Source organism: Sinocyclocheilus grahami, unplaced genomic scaffold (assembly GCF_001515645.1).
Source record: "Sinocyclocheilus grahami isolate Dianchi unplaced genomic scaffold, SAMN03320097.WGS_v1.1 scaffold304.1, whole genome shotgun sequence".
NCBI lineage: Eukaryota > Metazoa > Chordata > Actinopteri > Cypriniformes > Cyprinidae > Sinocyclocheilus > Sinocyclocheilus grahami.
In genome coordinates this window covers 1313867-1332079 of record NW_015505483.1, presented here as the reverse complement: position 1 = coordinate 1332079, position 18213 = coordinate 1313867, and the positions used below count along the sequence as shown (strand labels likewise).

The 18213-nt window shown below is 36.2% G+C and overlaps 2 protein-coding genes across 2 annotated transcripts in view; both read left to right on the top strand.

Moving 5' to 3' along the window:
- The window catches only part of LOC107601366 (nck-associated protein 1), a 54489-nt gene extending 51377 nt beyond the window's left edge, over nucleotides 1-3112 (top strand). Inside the window, exon 27 of the mRNA XM_016293530.1 lies at nucleotides 2166-3112. Coding sequence (XP_016149016.1) covers nucleotides 2166-2282 — 117 coding nt within the window. The 3' untranslated portion in view covers nucleotides 2283-3112. The remainder of the gene's footprint in view (nucleotides 1-2165) is intronic.
- A 3005-nt stretch (nucleotides 3113-6117) lies between these two features.
- LOC107601365 (secreted frizzled-related protein 3-like) lies at nucleotides 6118-6609 on the top strand (the record flags this gene model as incomplete). The annotated part of the gene is made up of 1 exon (XM_016293529.1): nucleotides 6118-6609. A coding segment is annotated over one exon (492 nt), but the record flags the coding sequence as incomplete, so codon positions are not given.
- Between the last annotated feature and the right edge of the window lie 11604 nt (nucleotides 6610-18213).

The window sequence follows — 18213 nt, the reverse complement described above, 5'->3', positions numbered from 1 at the left end:
GGAATACAGAAAAAAAAAGAAAGAAAAGGCAGAATTTGGGCCCTAAGAATGTAATTTTTGTTAAACATTTAATAGGCCTAAATTGCTGTTAAATGAAACAAGTTTCATGATTTTAATTAATTAGACATGTTTTTTGTTCAAATTTAATATAATCATCCAGAAAAGAAAAAAAAACTGAATCCAGAAAAATTTAAACGGATAAAAAGATTTTGGAAAATATAAAACTTAGGCTAATTTGGGAAAAATAAAACAGATTTCATAGGGCCCTACAAATATCATGCATCTGAAGCTATAATTTTAATACTAAGCAACAGTGCATATTATATAGGGCCTATTTTAATTTTTTTAAATGTTTAAACGTTTTTGTGAAAGACCCAAGAAGGACCATGCACAGTCACTTTCCACACAGGCACACTTCATGTTTGGTTGAAATAATCCTTAAGCATATATATTTATAATTTCCTTCAGTTTAATTTAAATGTGCAATTAAAATAAATAAAAATAAATGTATATTTTAAAGTTTAGAATTAGACAGCCTTGCGTTGTGTAGACAATTGCATAGTGAAAATTACCCCAACGCACCACTTAGTGTCTAACCTAAACTAATACTATTATAACCTGTTTAAATGTGAACAAGGGATTTACAACATTAAAGAAATCCTTTATTTATAACATGTACATGAAAAATCTAAAAGATTAGACACAACTATGGGACACGGTCGTGCAGCAGCGAGCAACAGTGAAAGGAACCTCAAGATTGTAAATGTGTGAAATTGTATAGGGCCCCATTCCTGTATTTTGCCTGGGGGCCCCCAAATCACTAAATCCACCCCTATTGATTACGTCTGTTTCCCATACATGGTGAAATGACATATTTGGGGGAAAAAGGTTTCTATTTTAAATAAATGCTGTTTTTAACTTTATTTCATCAAATAATCTCTTATGCTCATCAAGGCTGTATTTATTTGATCAAAAATGCAGAAAAAACTGTAATATTGTGAAATATTATTGCAATTTCTCATATTGGTGTCCTTTTTTAATATACTTTAAAATATAGTTTATTTCCGTGACACACCAGCCATTACTACATTTTTTTTGTGTCACGTGATCCTTCAGAAATCATTCTAATATTCTGATTTGTTGTCAGTGTTGAAACTTTTGTGCTGCGTAACATTTTTTTGGAACCTGTGATCATTTTGTTCTTTAATTCTTTGATGAATAAAAAGTAAAAAAGAAAAAAAATGTACTGACCTCAAACCTATGAATAGTAGTGTATACTGTAACACAAAATTTATATTTTGAATAAACACTGTTCTTTTTAACTTTTTATTTATCAAAGAATCCTGATAAAAGTATCATAGGTCCCAAAAAATATTAAGCAGCATAACTGGTTCCAACATTGTTTATAAATCAGCTTATTAAAATGATTTCTGAAGGATCATGTGACACAGAAGACTTGAGTAATGATGCTGAAAATTCAGCTTTGCTTCACAGGAATAAATTATATATTGAAGTATATTAAAATAGAGAAATGTAATTTTAAATACAATAATATTTCACAAAATTAAATTTTTTTTTCTTTAAATTTCTTTTAAAACACTAAACATCTTACTGATCCTAATCTATAATATATAATGTTTTGCAGTAAAGTTAAATTATTTAGCAAGGTCTAAAGTCAGTAGTTTTGTCATAACTTCACAATGCATTATGGTATAAATAGTCCATTTCCCCATAAACAATATTAATTAGAATTGTCTGTCTTTTTTTCATAAACTTTATTGCAGTAATAAAGTAATTGTTCTCAGAGTGGAATGGTTTGGTTCAATGCTTAGAATTGAAGAATGTTTTGAACTCCCTATGGAGAAAATGAATGGGCGAAATACTTTGGTGCGCACTATTTCTCCATAACCATGTGATGACTTGGAAATGTGCTAAGGACTGTTTCTGTTGTTTGTGTTTGAGTCACGCAGCTCTTTTGATCTGTAAGGCTTGCGGGGGATTTGTCCCTGGGATTTTTCACTCTTTGAAGCGCAATCTGCAGGATGCGTTGAATTAGAACGTCATGGAAAGCAAGAAGGGGTTTTTTATCAGAATGAGCCCACGAACTTCCCAATCCCATCACCCTGACATCTGTTCTGATTCTGAACGTGATTGTTTTTGTCTAGATCGTTCAAGAATCACCATTCCTCACCATGGACCTCTTGGAATCCTGCTTCCCTTATGTCCTGCTCCGGAATGCCTACCACGCCGTGTACAAGCAGTCTGTGTCTTCTTCCGCGTAAGAGTTCCCGTGCGTAGAGCACTCGAGGGGCGGATACTTCAGCCCTCGTTCTATATTCCTCTGTAGGATTCTCCAATGTTATAGTCTTACCAGTTCAAGACTTTTAATGGGATCAAAACTTTTATGACACTGAATAAAGAGGGGGAAAAATGATTTGTTTATTGACCACTTACAATAATCGATTTTGATCCCAGGGACTAGTGACACTAAGTATCATTTTGACCATTTTTTTGGGTTTGTGTTTTAATTTGCAATGGTTAAACATGGATACAAACACATTAAATAGCTAATTGTGTGTGTTGGGACGTGGGGGGGAGGGCAAGGGTGTGAATTATTAAAAACTCTACATCATGCTAAATGCTTGTTACGATAACAGATGCCTCTATGAAACAGTGATTCTTTTTTTGATGTTGTTCTAGATCTAATCTGTGTGGGTTACTGCGTGCTTTTTTTCTCTCTCTCCCTCCCTGTGAATTTGCATTTATTTTCATTACACTTTGTGTTCCTTTGACATACTTGCCAAATTAATGGATATAACAGCATCTCATTTGGATTGAAACGGCAGAATTGTGCAGAACTACATGTTATAAAAGCAACCTAGTGTTGTTTGTACAAAGCATAGTATAATTTTTTAACTAAATTTCATAATGCTTTGTGGCATTGACACTCCATTGTACCTGTCCGTGAGCTACAATAAACATTCTTACATATTTATTGAATGTTTATCAGTTGTTTTCCCCCTCCTCTCCCTTAACTGGTTTTATATGTTTTGGATTTTTTGGAAATGACAATGTATCTTCCATAACATGAATAAACATCAGGTCAAATGCAGTTTGACTGGTCCACTTTAATGCTGTTTAGTGATGCAAAGTAGTTCTGATAGTCATGAAAAATCTGGAAATAACAGTAAATTGCCTTTGTGAGTCGGTTAATTTGAATAATTCTGTCAACTTCCAACTTCTTGGAAAATTCATTTATCAAGACGTGTGGGAACCCTGTAACAGGATGCATGTGTGATTTTGATACTGCATTATGTGGGAATATAAAGAAAATGGCATCTATACACAGCATTTTTATTATTCTGTTTTTAGTCCAAGCTGACAGGAACATTGCTGAATTTCTTTGATCGGAGGCTGCCCATCTAAATCTTCTCACATGAACTGAGCCAAAGGGCACACTGTGCAGATGTTTTTAAAAGACTAGATTTACTTCTATGGACTTGTTTTTACCTTTTGTTTGCACTCTGTTTTTAGCTTCACATTTAAGTTGTACCTGACCCTTTTAGGTATATAGTTAAAGGGGTCATATGATGCTGCTAAAAATAACATTATTTTGTGTATTTGGTGTAATGAAATGTGTTTATGCGGTTTAAAGTAAAAAAAAAAAAACACATTATTTTCCACATACTGTACATTATTGTTTCTCATCTATGCCCCGCTTTTTTGAAACACATCGATTTTTACAAAGCTCATCGGTCTGAAAAAGCAAGGTGTGCTCTGATTGGCCAGATATCCAGTACGTTGTGATTGGCCGAATACCTCAAGCGTGAGACGGAAATGTTACGCCCCTCACATACTGTTGATGCCGTGTCCCGGCCGGAGCTACGAGACATAAATATTAAAACCCATTACAAACGAGGCATTTGTTGCATCCAGTGGGGACATAATTACTGATTATAATGACTTGTACTGTCTTTTTACGCGTTGCGTTGCATTGCATCACGCCGCGTAAACATAAAACTCTGTCTGCATTTGTGATCAGAGAAATGACAAACAACAAGTGTTACTCTACTGCCCAAAACTCACGTTTGAATCAGTGGCAATGGAAAACACAGCGGCCTAGCGTGAGGGGAAGCCCCGACTTGGCGTGCTAGCTGAGGCTGGGTTAGAGTGAGCTGAGGCGGGCTGGACTCCGCTTCGTCCACGGTGAAAGTTGATGTATTCCCTCAGCGACCAGCATAGATCAGCTCTAGGCATGACGAAGCGGATATCGTCCTCTTTTGGAAGTCCAAACAAAGTAGTTTCGCTTTCACAACGAATCACACAGCGTCTTCACGACATGGCGGTGGTGGCAACAATACTACAGCGAGAATAAAAGTTACGCCTTCTTTCTTTGCGTGAATATTTTGGCGGCGTTATGCAAATCTTCCCACATAGTGAGGTAGATATGTGGGGGTCGTGTTAGAAGGAGCCGTTTTAGGTAAGCGTGGCTGACTCTTAACTTTTATAAAGAATATCTCTTTGGATTTGAGACTTTAGTCTTTGCAACTTTACAGATCTTCTTTATGCACCAAGAGCTTGTAACACTTCAAAGAGAAAGGAAAAATTGAAATCGCATCATATGAACCTTTAAAGCCTAATTTTTATGTTGCTGCTGCAACAAAAACATATTTCTCCAAGTGTAACTGCATAATTGAGCCCATGCAAACGATTTGCTACATAGCTGTTCTAGATTCATATCTCTGGCTCTCACAGCATATTGATATTTTGTGGCACATTGCACCGATATTTCAGTGATTATATCCTCTGGTGGAAGGATATCACTTCATGAATTTGCTTAATAGAGCTGTTTATGGTCCTAAACCCCAGAAGATAATTAGCACTTGACTCACGAGTTCCCGCAGAAATTTCTAATGGGTTTTTAGCCTAGCAGTTGTTCGATTTACGGGTAAATTAAGGTGTGTAGTTAACATTTCTTGAGGAGACTTTCACATTTTGTTGTATAACATAAATTGCATACTCATTCCTCGAATGCCGCTAAATGTAAGTTGCTAACAATTTTCTACATAAAAACTACAAACCGATGTCTGATTCGTCAAGAACATAACCTGACATTCTTATGGTAGTTGTAGTCTTTGTTTAGTAATTGCTAGCGACTAGCATTTTTTCAGAAATCATGTTCGAGGTATACCTGTGCATTATGTTGTAAAACCTGGAATGAATGTTGGAATGAAACCTGGAAATCTTATTTTACTAGTAAATAAATAAACGCTACGCTAAAGACACAAAATTAGCCTTAGGCTATACTGTTAGCAAGTTTGATTTCACGATTAAAGAGTTGTATAACTCTTGGTCTCTTAATATTTTCATGTAGATGCTATTTTATAGTATAGTATAGTATTTTCCATATTTTAAGTTAAGCATTATGGCTTAGCCTATATCATTTGCTAAAATATCAGCTCCAAATATAATGCAGTTAATTACTTTTGTAAATTCACTTCAAGAACATGTAAAGTGTGACCCTTCTCCTTTCTAATTTGTTTTACCTTATTGTCCTAATCAACACAGACCGATGTTGATTATAGGTCTGCCTTTAAATGAACACCTCCTTATGTCCACAACTCTATGTACTATGTTACTTATTCAAACAGCGCTTTTGTCTTGAAGTCTTTTACGGCAGCAGTAAGTCAACAGTCTTGTGTTTGAGGGCGCAACAGGAGACTGAAGTGATGGAGGAGGAGGTGGGCTGCTTTATGTCCCCAGCCCACCTCCTCTTATTCCTCCTCCTCCAGCTGCTTCCAGTCGCTTTCTGTCAGCAGGAGCTGGAGGAGAGATCAGTTCACCAGCGCGCTCCTGAAGTGAGGAACCCGACGAGCATTTCCAGGAGAGAAATTCTTTTTTTTTTTCCCCACCACCATTTAAGCGAGAATTAAAAAAAAAAAAAAAAAGAGCTTTTGTTCTCTGTGTATCTGGTGCAATACTTCAGTATGCTGAAGTTAGTTTGAGGAGTTTTGTTTTGGGGAGATTTTACGCGCAAGAGTCTCCAGCTCTCCAGAAGATCTCCGCATGCCCTTGGTGAATTATAATTAGAGTCGTCTCTCAATTGTGTATTTTTGAATCACCAAAAACATGTTTTCCTACGAGATGTTCATCTGCGTCCTGGCCATCACCTGTCTCCTGGAGATCCCCCGAGGCACCGCGGCCGCGTCCTGCGAGCCCATCCGCATCCCCATGTGCAGGTCCATGCCGTGGAACATGACCAAGATGCCCAACCACCTCCATCACAGCACGCAGGCCAATGCCGTGCTCGCCATCGAGCAGTTCGAGGGGCTCCTGGGCACCCAGTGCAGCCCGGACCTGCTGTTCTTCCTGTGCGCCATGTACGCGCCCATATGCACCATCGACTTCCAGCACGACCCCATCAAGCCCTGCAAGTCTGTGTGCGAGCGGGCCAAGTGCGGCTGCGAGCCGGTCATGAAAAAGTACAACCATACGTGGCCAGAGACTCTGGCCTGCGAGGAGCTGCCCGTCTACGACCGAGGAGTCTGCATCTCTCCTGAGGCGATAGTCAAGGCGGAGGGGCCAGGTTATTCATGCATTTATCGATGATTTTTGTTATTTATTTATTGTTAATAATAAATATGGAGAATTCAGGTAAATTGTAATGACTGTTTTCAAGCAGGTTACCTGACCTGAAAACTCCCCTCATCTCTTCCTTTGGCTGTTGGTCACTGGATAGAGAGCAAACCTGGAGCCAGTCCAAACTAGCATGCTATTGCACTGTTTTGTGAAGCATTCCTGCTGTCAGGGAAAGAGAGAGTCTGTTGGTGCTTCTCAATGCCGTGGCTCAGTGCTGGGCCCGGCATTACAGTAATCTACAGTAATAGAGTTACAGAGTTACTCTTTGTAAACAACCTGCTCCAGAGAGCTGTTGCAATGAGAGCTGTCGACCCCATGTCCACCGTTACAGGTACAGACTACAACAGAGAGCATGTTTAGTGCCCACACTAATGCAAAAGAGAGTTTTAAAGTAACATAAAATGTATTTGACACATTTTACTTTTTTATTGTGTTTCTACTCTTACTGTGCATGATTAATCAGTGCATGTTAATGTGCATATTAACGAAAATCATATAAATCATCAAATCTTAGATTGTCTGATTCGGTCTGATATCCTACAATATATATATATATATATATTAATATAAACTTATTTTAATTTAGTTAGTTGCCAAGTCAAAATTTATCATTTTGTTTAATTTAAATACATTTTTTTAAAATAAACTAATTAATAAATAACTAAATTAATTAATAATTAATTAATAAAAATGGTCAAAACAAATGTACTACAACATTAGCTAAAATTAAAGAGAAAATAGAACATATAAAAATAAAATCTAATTCAAAATATTAACAAAAATATAGTTTACAAATTGTATTGTATAATTAGCAATATTTAATTACTACTAAAAATATTTCTCCCTAATACAGTAACTCATAGCTCAGTCTTCTCAATATCCAATAAAACAAACACATAGATGTCCCTGCACTGCATTTCTTTTTCAATGACATGTTTCAATTGTATGTGTCACAATACAATCTGTGACTACATCCATTTCATTGCTTCAATAACAATAACTTTTTTCTGTCTCTGTAAAATACTATTATAATATTAATACAAAATGTTATATATATATATATATATATATATATATATATATACACACACACACACACGTATATATATATATATATATATATATATATATATATACATTTTTTTACTTTTATTTATTTATTTATGTATTTATTTTTTATATATTTTGAAGAGTTTGAAATAGTTAATAACCAGATGGTTTCAGGTCCCACTGACGTCCATGGTGTGGGGAAAAAAATACTATTGAAGTCAATGGGACCCAAAACTGTTTGGTTATCAACATTCTTCAAAATATCTCCTTTTATTATCAGCATGTTTATTGTATGCTTTCACCTTGCATAGCTTTGTTCATGGTTTTCAAGGATCAAAACCTGTCAAAGTGACAGAGTATGATTTGGATGCACTGCATTTTACATCGACAACAAAAGATATGTTTTGTTTTAAAAGTAATCTTTTTCCTATCCTATGCATAATGATATGATTAGTTGTATTTTGCTCTTCTTTCCCCTGCCGTCCGTGACATTATCAGAACAGACCTGTGAACAGAGCTGCTGCTTTAGGCCATCCATCCAGTGAGTGCTGACCTGTTTTTATACAGTCTATGGTGCTGACCCATGTTATGTCATGCTGTCAGTTCCAACGGATGTTGTTGGACGAAGAAAAATTACTCCAAGACAAATTTATGTACGTGAAGGGTCTGCGTAATCACAGGCAGGGGGTTTATGGGAGAATTAACTTGAACTGAATTATTTATTGCGACATAAATTGACCATTCTGTCTCGGCCTGCGGATCTTATGGTATGAGCCACCGTAACCGGGGCTAATGAAATGCCCTCACAATCAGTCCGTCCCGCAGCCCTCATATTTTAACTTGTTGAAATTATGCGACATGTGGGAGCCATCAAACAACATAGCGGCAATGTAAATCTCCTGTTTCCGTTTCTCTAGAGCTGCCGGAGGAGGAGTGGAGGGGGGCACGTCTCTGCTCTTTCAACATCTGGCCCTGCGTCAAACCGATGGCCGGCTTCCCCAAAACATATCACTGACTTCACAAAACAGACCTGTAATGACTACCAGAGGAGCACTTTAGTGAGGCCTAACTACAGTTTCTCCATATAAAATCAGCTTACGCACCATCACCGGATTGGTTTGACATCCATTATGCATGAGAAGGGAAAGAATGGCAGATGATGCACTGATGTGTTCATTTTATGATGTTGAGCAGAAATGTTCCCTCTAAGCTGATCTTTGATGTCGCTTCCACGCAGACCAAAAGAAAACCTGCACAGCAAGGAGACAAAAAGATGTGAAGGAAACAAAAATATATGGAAAATCTAGTTTTAAATGGATGAATGGAGTTTAAATTCCACAGAGTTGCATTTTCATTCATTCTCCGTATATACCTGAAGCTGTGAGATGTCTTATGTGAAAATATGCAACGCTTAAGGCCCATAACATACTCTACTCAAGCTAATTTCATGTGTTCAATGTGTCAGTAAGCACCAAATATTCACATCTTAATTTGTGTAACTCATTTCATGTACACTAATGGCTTTAATATATTGTTACTCAAGGGGGCGATAGAGATACCTTCAAATGTATGAGCCATTAAAACTTTAAAGGGGTCATATGATGCGATTTCAATTTTTCCTTTCTCTTTGGAGTGTTACAAGCTCTTGGTGCATAAAGAAGATCTGTAAAGTTGCAAAGACTAAAGTCTCAAATCCAAAGAGATATTCTTTATAAAAGTTCAGAGTCAGCCACACCTACCTAAAACGGCTCGTTCTAACACGCCCCCACATATCTACATCACTATGTGGGAAGATTAGCATAATGCCGCCCAAATGTTCACGCAAAGAAAGAAGGCGTAACTTTTAATCTCGCTGTAGTATTGTTGCCGCCATGTCGAGAAGACGCTGTGTGTTTCGTTGTGAAAGCTAAACTACTTTGTTTGGTCTTCCAAAAGAGGATGATATCTGCTTCGTCATGCCTGGAGCTGATCCGTGCTGGTCGCTGAGGAAATACATCAACTTTGCGCTGTGGATCGCCGGATCGGCTTTCACCATGGACGAAGCGGAGTCCAGCCCGGAGTCATCACATGTGGTTGCCGCAGGCATCACAATATGGTAAGGGGCTTACCATTTCCGTCTCACACTTGAGGAATTCGGCCAATCACAACGCACTGGATAGCTGGCCAATCAGAGCACAGCTCGCTTTTTCAGACCGATGAGCTTTGTAAAAATCGACAAATTTCAGAAAGGCGGGGCATAGAGGAGAAACAATAATGTACAGTATGTGGAAAATAATGTGTTTTTTTAACCTTAAACCGCATAAACACATTTCATTACACCAAATACACAAAATAATGTTCTTTTTAGCAGCATCATATGACCCCTTTAACAAAACAAAAACAGAACTTTTAAATAAACATGTGCAGCAACAACCATTTGCTTTCATATACATGTTGGCTGAATTCCAAATATTATTATTAAAATCCTAAATTATGCAAACATAAAAAAATCCATACAGTAAATATTATATTTTGTACAATTGTATATAAAGAATTTATAATATAAATAGTAAATAATTAATTAATAAATATAATTATATGTTAATATTATTATATTAAAATATAATACTTTACATATATAATTGTGTCATATATGTAGTGTCATATATATACATATATATATATGACATTACATATATATAGTTGTCATTCTGTATATAGTGATCTATCTATCTATCTATCTATCTATCTATCTATCTATCTATCTATCTATCTATCTATCTATCTATCTATCTATCTATCTATCTATCTATCTATCTATCTATCTATCTATCTATGTCTGTCTGTCTGTCTACAGTATATAATATATATCTTATAATAGATAGATAGATAGATAGATACTGTCAGATAATACAATAAAATAAGTATATAGTTTATGTACTATATATAAATATAATTGTAATATAAATAGTAAATAATAAATTAAATATATTTTAATATTAAATTATATTTAATATAAAAATAGATACATATAGCAATAACTTCTACTTGACTATAAAGTGTAAAGTATAGACATATGTAACAATCTTGTAACAAAAGTTATCACTACAAAACTCCCCAAAAGTTGGCACAGCACACACTGCTTGGGTCTGGTGCTCAGAAGAGTACCAATAAAATATGATTTGCTCAGCAAGAACAAAAATGAGAGAACATTGCTGAGCAGAACAACTCTTAAAATTGATCTAGACCTATTTGATGTGGGCAGTGCTATCCAGAACCGCTGACAATGAGCACCGTCCCCGGACCCTGGACAGGACCTCCCTGCACTCCTGAACGCTGAGAAAGTATCAAAGACTTACTGACCTCCATAATTCACAGCATAAAGAACTGCTGACTAGAGGAACTGTCCTTTTGGGTCTCTTTTTCCCTTTTTAGACATTTCCTGTCCCACCGTAGGGTCTGCGTTCATGAATATGAACGGTGATCAAGAACACATGTTGAAATGTGTGTGAAAAATCTGGGAAATGTTTCAAATTTGAGGTGTGCAGCACAGGCCAAGTCGCAATTACATGCTGATAATATTTCAAGGTCATAGTCATTCACATTAATGATCTTTTTTTCCCCATTTAATCTGTTTTTGTCAATGCGGGAATTAATTACTACCATACTAACTCAATAAATATTTTTATTCTACATTAAACCAAATTAAATGATTGACAAATATATCCTTTAGTTAATTTTGTCATTCTTTAAAGCTGAATTATTATTATTATTATGCCCTATGATACATCTGGAGTCATATCTCATTTGATTAATCTTTATTTTAATCATAATTGTCATTAGTATTATTTATGTATTTATGTGTAAAACTTTTTTAATGAGGAAAAAGTGCAGAGTGCACCTTTAAACTGCTCCTTGATATGACGTCTTCTTTGGGTTTCTGTTTCTTCAGTACGTGTTAACAGGGAAAAAAGATATTCCAATGCTAATTAAGTTTTGCACGCAAAGGGAATGAAATTGACAGCAAAGCCAAGAGTCACTTAGCAAAAACCTTTCTCAAACAAGGCAACTGTTATGCTTATACATAATTTCGACTTTTACAGGGAAGGAACCTCTTATTTTATATTTAACACATTTTGGGAGTCCCTCTATTTAATATATTTTAATGATAGCACAAAACATGTTCCCGAATTACAACCTGCCATTAGTTTAGAAAATATCAACATTTCCACTTTGACATGAACACTAGAATGTGATCTGATAGCTCGATACTAACTCACATACTCAAATAGAAAAAAGAGAGAAAACTGACTGAAAAAATGTCCTAACAGAAAGAAGATGTTCATTTTAAAATTACACCTCTTGTAAGGTTTCGCACGTGTTCTTGCTTATGGTCAACGCAGCCAGATTTTTTTTTTCTTTTTTTAAAGGGGTTCATATGATGTTGCTAAAAAGAACATTATTTTGTGTATTTGGTGTAATGAAATGTGTTTATGCAGTTTAAAGTAAAAAATCCCCATTATTTTCCACATATTGTACATTATTGTTCCTCTATGCCCCGCCTTTCTGAAACGCGTTGATTTTTACAAAGCTCATCGTTCTGAAAAGCGAGGTGTGCTCTGATTGGCCAGCTATCCAGTGCGTTGTGATTGGCCGAATACCTCAAGCGTGTGACGGAAATGTTACGCCCCTCACATACTGTGACGCGGTGTCCCGGCTGGTGCTATGAGACAAAACCATTAAAACCCATTACAAACGAGGCATTTGTTGCATCCTTCACAACGAAAAACACGGTGGCCTAGCGTGAGTGGAAGCAGTGACTTAGCGTGCGCTGAGGCCGAGCTAGATTGAGCTGAGGCAGTGGGGTCGAGAACGACGCGCCCGGCGGATATGACGAAGGAGCGGCAACCACATGTGACGACCCCGGGCTGGACTCCGCTTTGTCCACGGTGAAAGCCGATCTGGCGATCCACAGCTCGAAGTTGATGCATTTCCGGAACTGCTTCCCTTTACAACAGTGAGTGCAAGCTATATTAAAGTGATTATTACGTTTTGAATATGGATATTTTTCTTACAAAAACGCATCGATTCGCTACAGAAGTCCTTTGTTCACCCCCCGGAGCCGTGTGAGAAACTTTTTTTTATGGATGGGCGCTTTTTATTTCACTTGTTTTAGACTGATGCATGCGACACCCGCTGAGTGGCATTAAACAGCTTGAAAGATCAAAGACAATTTTTTATATAACTCCGACTGGATTCGTCTGAAAGAAGAAAGTCATATACACCTAGGATGACTTGAGGGTGAGTAATTTATGGCCTAATTTAAATTTTTGGGTGAACTAACCCTTTAACACCAAGGAGGCTAGTTAGCATGGCTCAATCAGCCCCTGCTGGAAGAGGCTTGAACTACACCGTTATAGGTGTAAAAAGCATTTATTTGACAGATAGTCAGAAGTAGATATATAGTCTGATTAATGAATTTTGTAGGCAACATATACATTAATATATAGTATTCATCATTTGTGTGATTGCAAATATTTTGCTATATAATAGTAAATTTGGCAAATGGCATCTGCAGATTGCATACTTCCAAATGCCATTGAGAAGAATGGGAATTAAAGAGCTACTTGGTTAAAGGAATAGTTCACCCAAAAATGAAAAAGTAAAAAATAAATTCTGAAAATGTACACCCAGGCCATCCAAGATGTAGATGACTTTGTTTCTTACAAACATACAGCTTTTTGTTTCACAAGATGTTAATTGATGGACTGGAGTCATGTGGATGATTGTGATGTTTTTATCAGCTGTTTGGACTCTCATTCTGACGGCACCCATTCACTGCAGAGGATCCATTGGTGAGCAATTGGTGTAATGCTAAATTTCTCCAAATCTGTTCTCATCTCATCTACATCTTGGATGGTCTGAGGGTAAGTACATTTTCAGCAAATGTTCATTTCTGGGTGAACTGTTTCATTCTGGGAAAACTGGATGTCAAGCCACTTCATGGGATATTTAAATGTTATACGCAAAGCTGAAGGACTACACTCTTTTTGGTAGCTGAAAGCAATGATAAAATTATCCAAAACCTCTAATAAACAAACACACAACAAGATATGGGTTTGTATGTGTAGAACTCAGGAATTCCAAATCGTTGTAAATCTGTAGAACTTTCTGTGGAGTTCTGATTCCATGTGGCTGTTCAGATAACTGACTCTAAGCACTTTCATATGTGGCTGGAGCTCTGCTCTGTGATCAGCCTCAGTCTGATCACCCTTATTGCAGGAACATGAATAGGCCTATTGCACAACACAGCGCTGGACTATTTTGTTGAAATCAAGCCCATCGTTTCCAGTTAAGCATCAAAAGAAATCCGTGTCACAGAATCAGCAACACTTACTGTATGTTACCATTTATATCACGCACCCACAGAGGAGCATGCACATATGCGTGAGTCTCCTCCACAGGTGTGAAGTGGTGGATGATGAAGGGTTGTCTGGACTGTGGAGATCCAGCTCAAATGCATTGCAGATGTGTGACTTAGTCTGCCTCACTGTTGCTGTTGCAGAATGTTAAAACATCTGTACAGCTCGCATTTACGGCTGCTTTTCTTTGCCCTCTGCCACAGAAAAACAACTCTGCCCTTTAATGAGGCCAAAGACAAGTGGAGGCTTCCTGAACTTTGTGTGGACACTTACAGGAGGACGTCAAAACCTGAACAGCTGCTTTCTGGTGTGCAAAGACTGCTGGTTAGTCTTAAACGGTTGGTTCACGCACAGAATAACATTTTGGGATTGTTATTGTTATTTTAAACTGCTATGATTTTATTTATTCTTCAGAACACAAAGGAAACATTTGAAGAGTTGTGACGAATTGTGCTGAAGAATTGCTCTTTTTCATACACATGCAGTGAACTTTCAAGCTTTAAAATGGACACAAAAGCACCAAAACTACTACTTCAAAATGTTTTTTTTTGTTCCACAGAAAAAAGACATCAGATTTGGAACAACATGAAAATAATAAAATAAAATAAAATAAAAATAAAATAAGTTATAAAATAAGAAATATTTATATCAATAATAATAAATAAATATTTTTATTACATATATATTTCAATATAATTTTTTTATTATTTAATTAATTTTACATAGAGACAGGTTTTTTAAAATGATTTGCTCGGTCATGTTTAAAGACAGAACTCTATCTATCTATCTATCTATCTATCTATCTATCTATCTATCTATCTATCATGTATATACATATATATTAATGCTGTCAAATGATTAATCGCATTCAAAATAAAAGTTGTTTACATAATATATGTGTATACTGTGTATATTTATTATGTATATATACACACACACACACATACAGTATGTATTTTGAAAATATTCCCATGCATTCCCATGTATATATTTATATTCATATAATTTATATATATAAATATTTTAAATGTATAAACTTAACATATTTTTTGTAAATATATACATGCATGTGTGTGTATTTATATATGCATAATAAATATACACAATACACACACATATTATGTAAACAAAAACTTTTATTTTGGATGCGATTAATCGTTTGACAGCACTAATATATATATATATATTTTACTAATATATTTATTTATTAAATCCTTCTGAGCCTTAAAACCTTCTAAAGTCATCTGACAGCAAATTTAGATCAATATCCCCTGATAACCAGCTGGCAGATGTCATTTGAGGTCACATATATTATAATTTTTGGGTGAAAAGGTCCTTTAAACCATTACAGTCTGCAGCAGTGGATCAGGTGAGGGGTTTAACTTCCATTTCCAAGGGATTGGTCATGGTTCCTGCAGCAGTGTTTCTCTTCACACTAGATTCCCTCTGAGCATCACATTCTCCAAGACTCCCACAATTCAACTATTATGCTTCATCTTGCATTTTTCATATTAACTTTGTATACTAATTGATTAATTACCTGTAAGCAAACCTTTCCGCTCAAGGGAAAAGTCAACACTAATTTGCTCAAATACCTGCTTTGAGGTTTTGAGGACTGTGTGTGCTTGCAGACGAATCTGTTATCATAAGACCTCTGCAATGATAAACAGCTGCAAGCTTTCGGATGTTCTGTAAAGCCAATCACACAGGACAGACGTACACAAAACCCCAATTATCACGTTTACATTGTCTGGACAAATAAGTGCTTTACCGGTTGGGCATTTTATTTACTTAATCATTAACACCAAAGACTTTTACACATCAAACAGGAGATGATTGGACTTGATGGGTTTGGAGTTCTTGTTTAATTCAAAGAGCTGTAAATTCAACTTTTAACATGTTTTATTACTATTTTGGAAACATTTTTATACACATTTCATTTGGGCAAAATTTCAGTAACAAATAAGGATGCCAGCGATATTTTAAAAATCTAGTTTAAAACAGATGCACCATATTTTTTGTATTTGTACGTTGTTGTCATAGTTAAAAAAACAAAACATTTATACCATTTTCAACAAATTATTAATTTCTTTTTTATAGTTATTTACAGTTTTATAGTAGTCAAGTAAAATATTAATAATGAAATGTTTTCCTTACACTTTGAATACTGATTTATGAGCACATCTTAATTATGTTTTCAAGCATTCAAATGTAAAAAGAAATAAGCATCTTGACTTTTTTTTTGTTAACAACTGTTTATTGAATTTTCTTCTGGGAATAGTAATATAAAACAAACAGCAACTGTGCAAATGTAGAACCCACCCCAACCCTGGTAGACTTAAAAAAAAATAAAAATAATAATAATTAAAACATAATAATAATAATCATAAAATAAAAATATGTATATATAAAAAATAAATAAATAGTAAGCATCTTGACTTTTAAAATTAATAATATGATTAATTTTTCAGACTGAGGGAGATAGCCATATTTACTTTAAAAGGACTGCATATACTACGCACTGAGCTAATTTTTTAATAATAATACATATCTAACCAAATATTTTTAAGGAATAAACTACTTTCAAAGTTTGTTATTATTGTTTTTCTTTTAAGTTCTGAAACTGTTTGCTTTATTAAAATCTCTGTGAAGTTACACCACCTAGATATTTTTAATATATCTAAAAATAAATTTAGTTCAGACATTGATAACATTTACAGTAAAAGCTTCTCTGTATGATTTTTGGATAACATAATAGATAAAATAAACAACATATTTTTAAGGAATAAAATGTCAGGTTAGCTATTATTATTTATTTTAAATGATGAACCTGTTTGTTTTATTAACATCTCTGTGAAGTTACATCACCTTTTTTTTTTTTTTTTTTTTTTTTAAACCCCATTTAAAACATTAAAATGAATTTTAATTCAGACTTTGAAAACATATTTACAATAAAAAATTCTGTGTATGAATTTCTGAATAAAATAATAGATGAAAAAAATAATAATGCCATCAACCCATCTACAAGACCTTCCCCCAGTCCGTATGTGCATCTGCATTTATAGTCATTAGGGAGCTTTATAGTCGTTTAACATGAGTTGTGCACCTGATGGAGAAAAATCATTACGGTTGTCACATGGGCTTCATAAACCCTTTCCCCCCCCCCGACTCTCTAATGTGTGTGAACGTCAACCGCAGCAAAATAAGACTACGTGAACCAAGTCAATTAAAAAAAATAAGAAAATGTGTTATTTTGGTGTGATATTTAATAAAAAAAAGTATAAAACTTTAATCAGGGTATAAATTTCAAAACACATTTTTATGATTGTCCAAAATGACGTTGGTTTTTAAAAGCATATAGTGTGTTTTTTCCGTGAACTCTAGAGTTCCTCTCGTAAAAACCACATTGTGGTTACAAGGTGCTACAACGCGCTGACGCCAGAGCTGGGAAAAGCACTGCCAGCCGAGAGAGCCTGTCCAGCGGCCCCAGGTGGGATTTTTCCACCTCCGAATGAAAGAAAATAAACGCGCAGCGATCCCGCAGGGTCGCCCAGTTCCCCAGGAATCACCAGGGCAACCGCAGCTCTGGGAACGCTGCCTCACCTGGGCAGGACGTTCACACGCTTCCCATGATTCCTTTCCAATGTTCTCTAACGGTCAAAATGACCCTGAACAATTACTACTGAACCTTGCTTTAATTTGGGGTGTGCTGCTTTTTTACGGCCTTCTCCCCACCCTGCGCGTTACCCATGATTTCATAAGCACTGGATGGGACCCGGCGGTTAGGGGGGTACGCTGGGGTCACGCCGCTGAGGGATTTTCTTCCAGCACCCGACTGAGAGAGGCCAAGGCAGTGGCCACGGGGGTGAGCCCTGTTCCAGCGCCCATGCCAGGACACACACTGCGCACTATGAAGGGAGCTCCTGACGGACTGACACGGGGAAGAAAAAGGTTTGATGTGCTGCCACAGACCCTGAACATCCTCCTAACATCTGCGTACAGGGCCACCGGGCCCTTTGAACCCTTCCTTTCTGCTCTCCCTTGCTAAAATGGAGGAAGTTTGGATGAACTTGGACTGGAGGCCGGCAATTCGGCCGCGCGGGCCCCTGTGGAGATGAAGGAA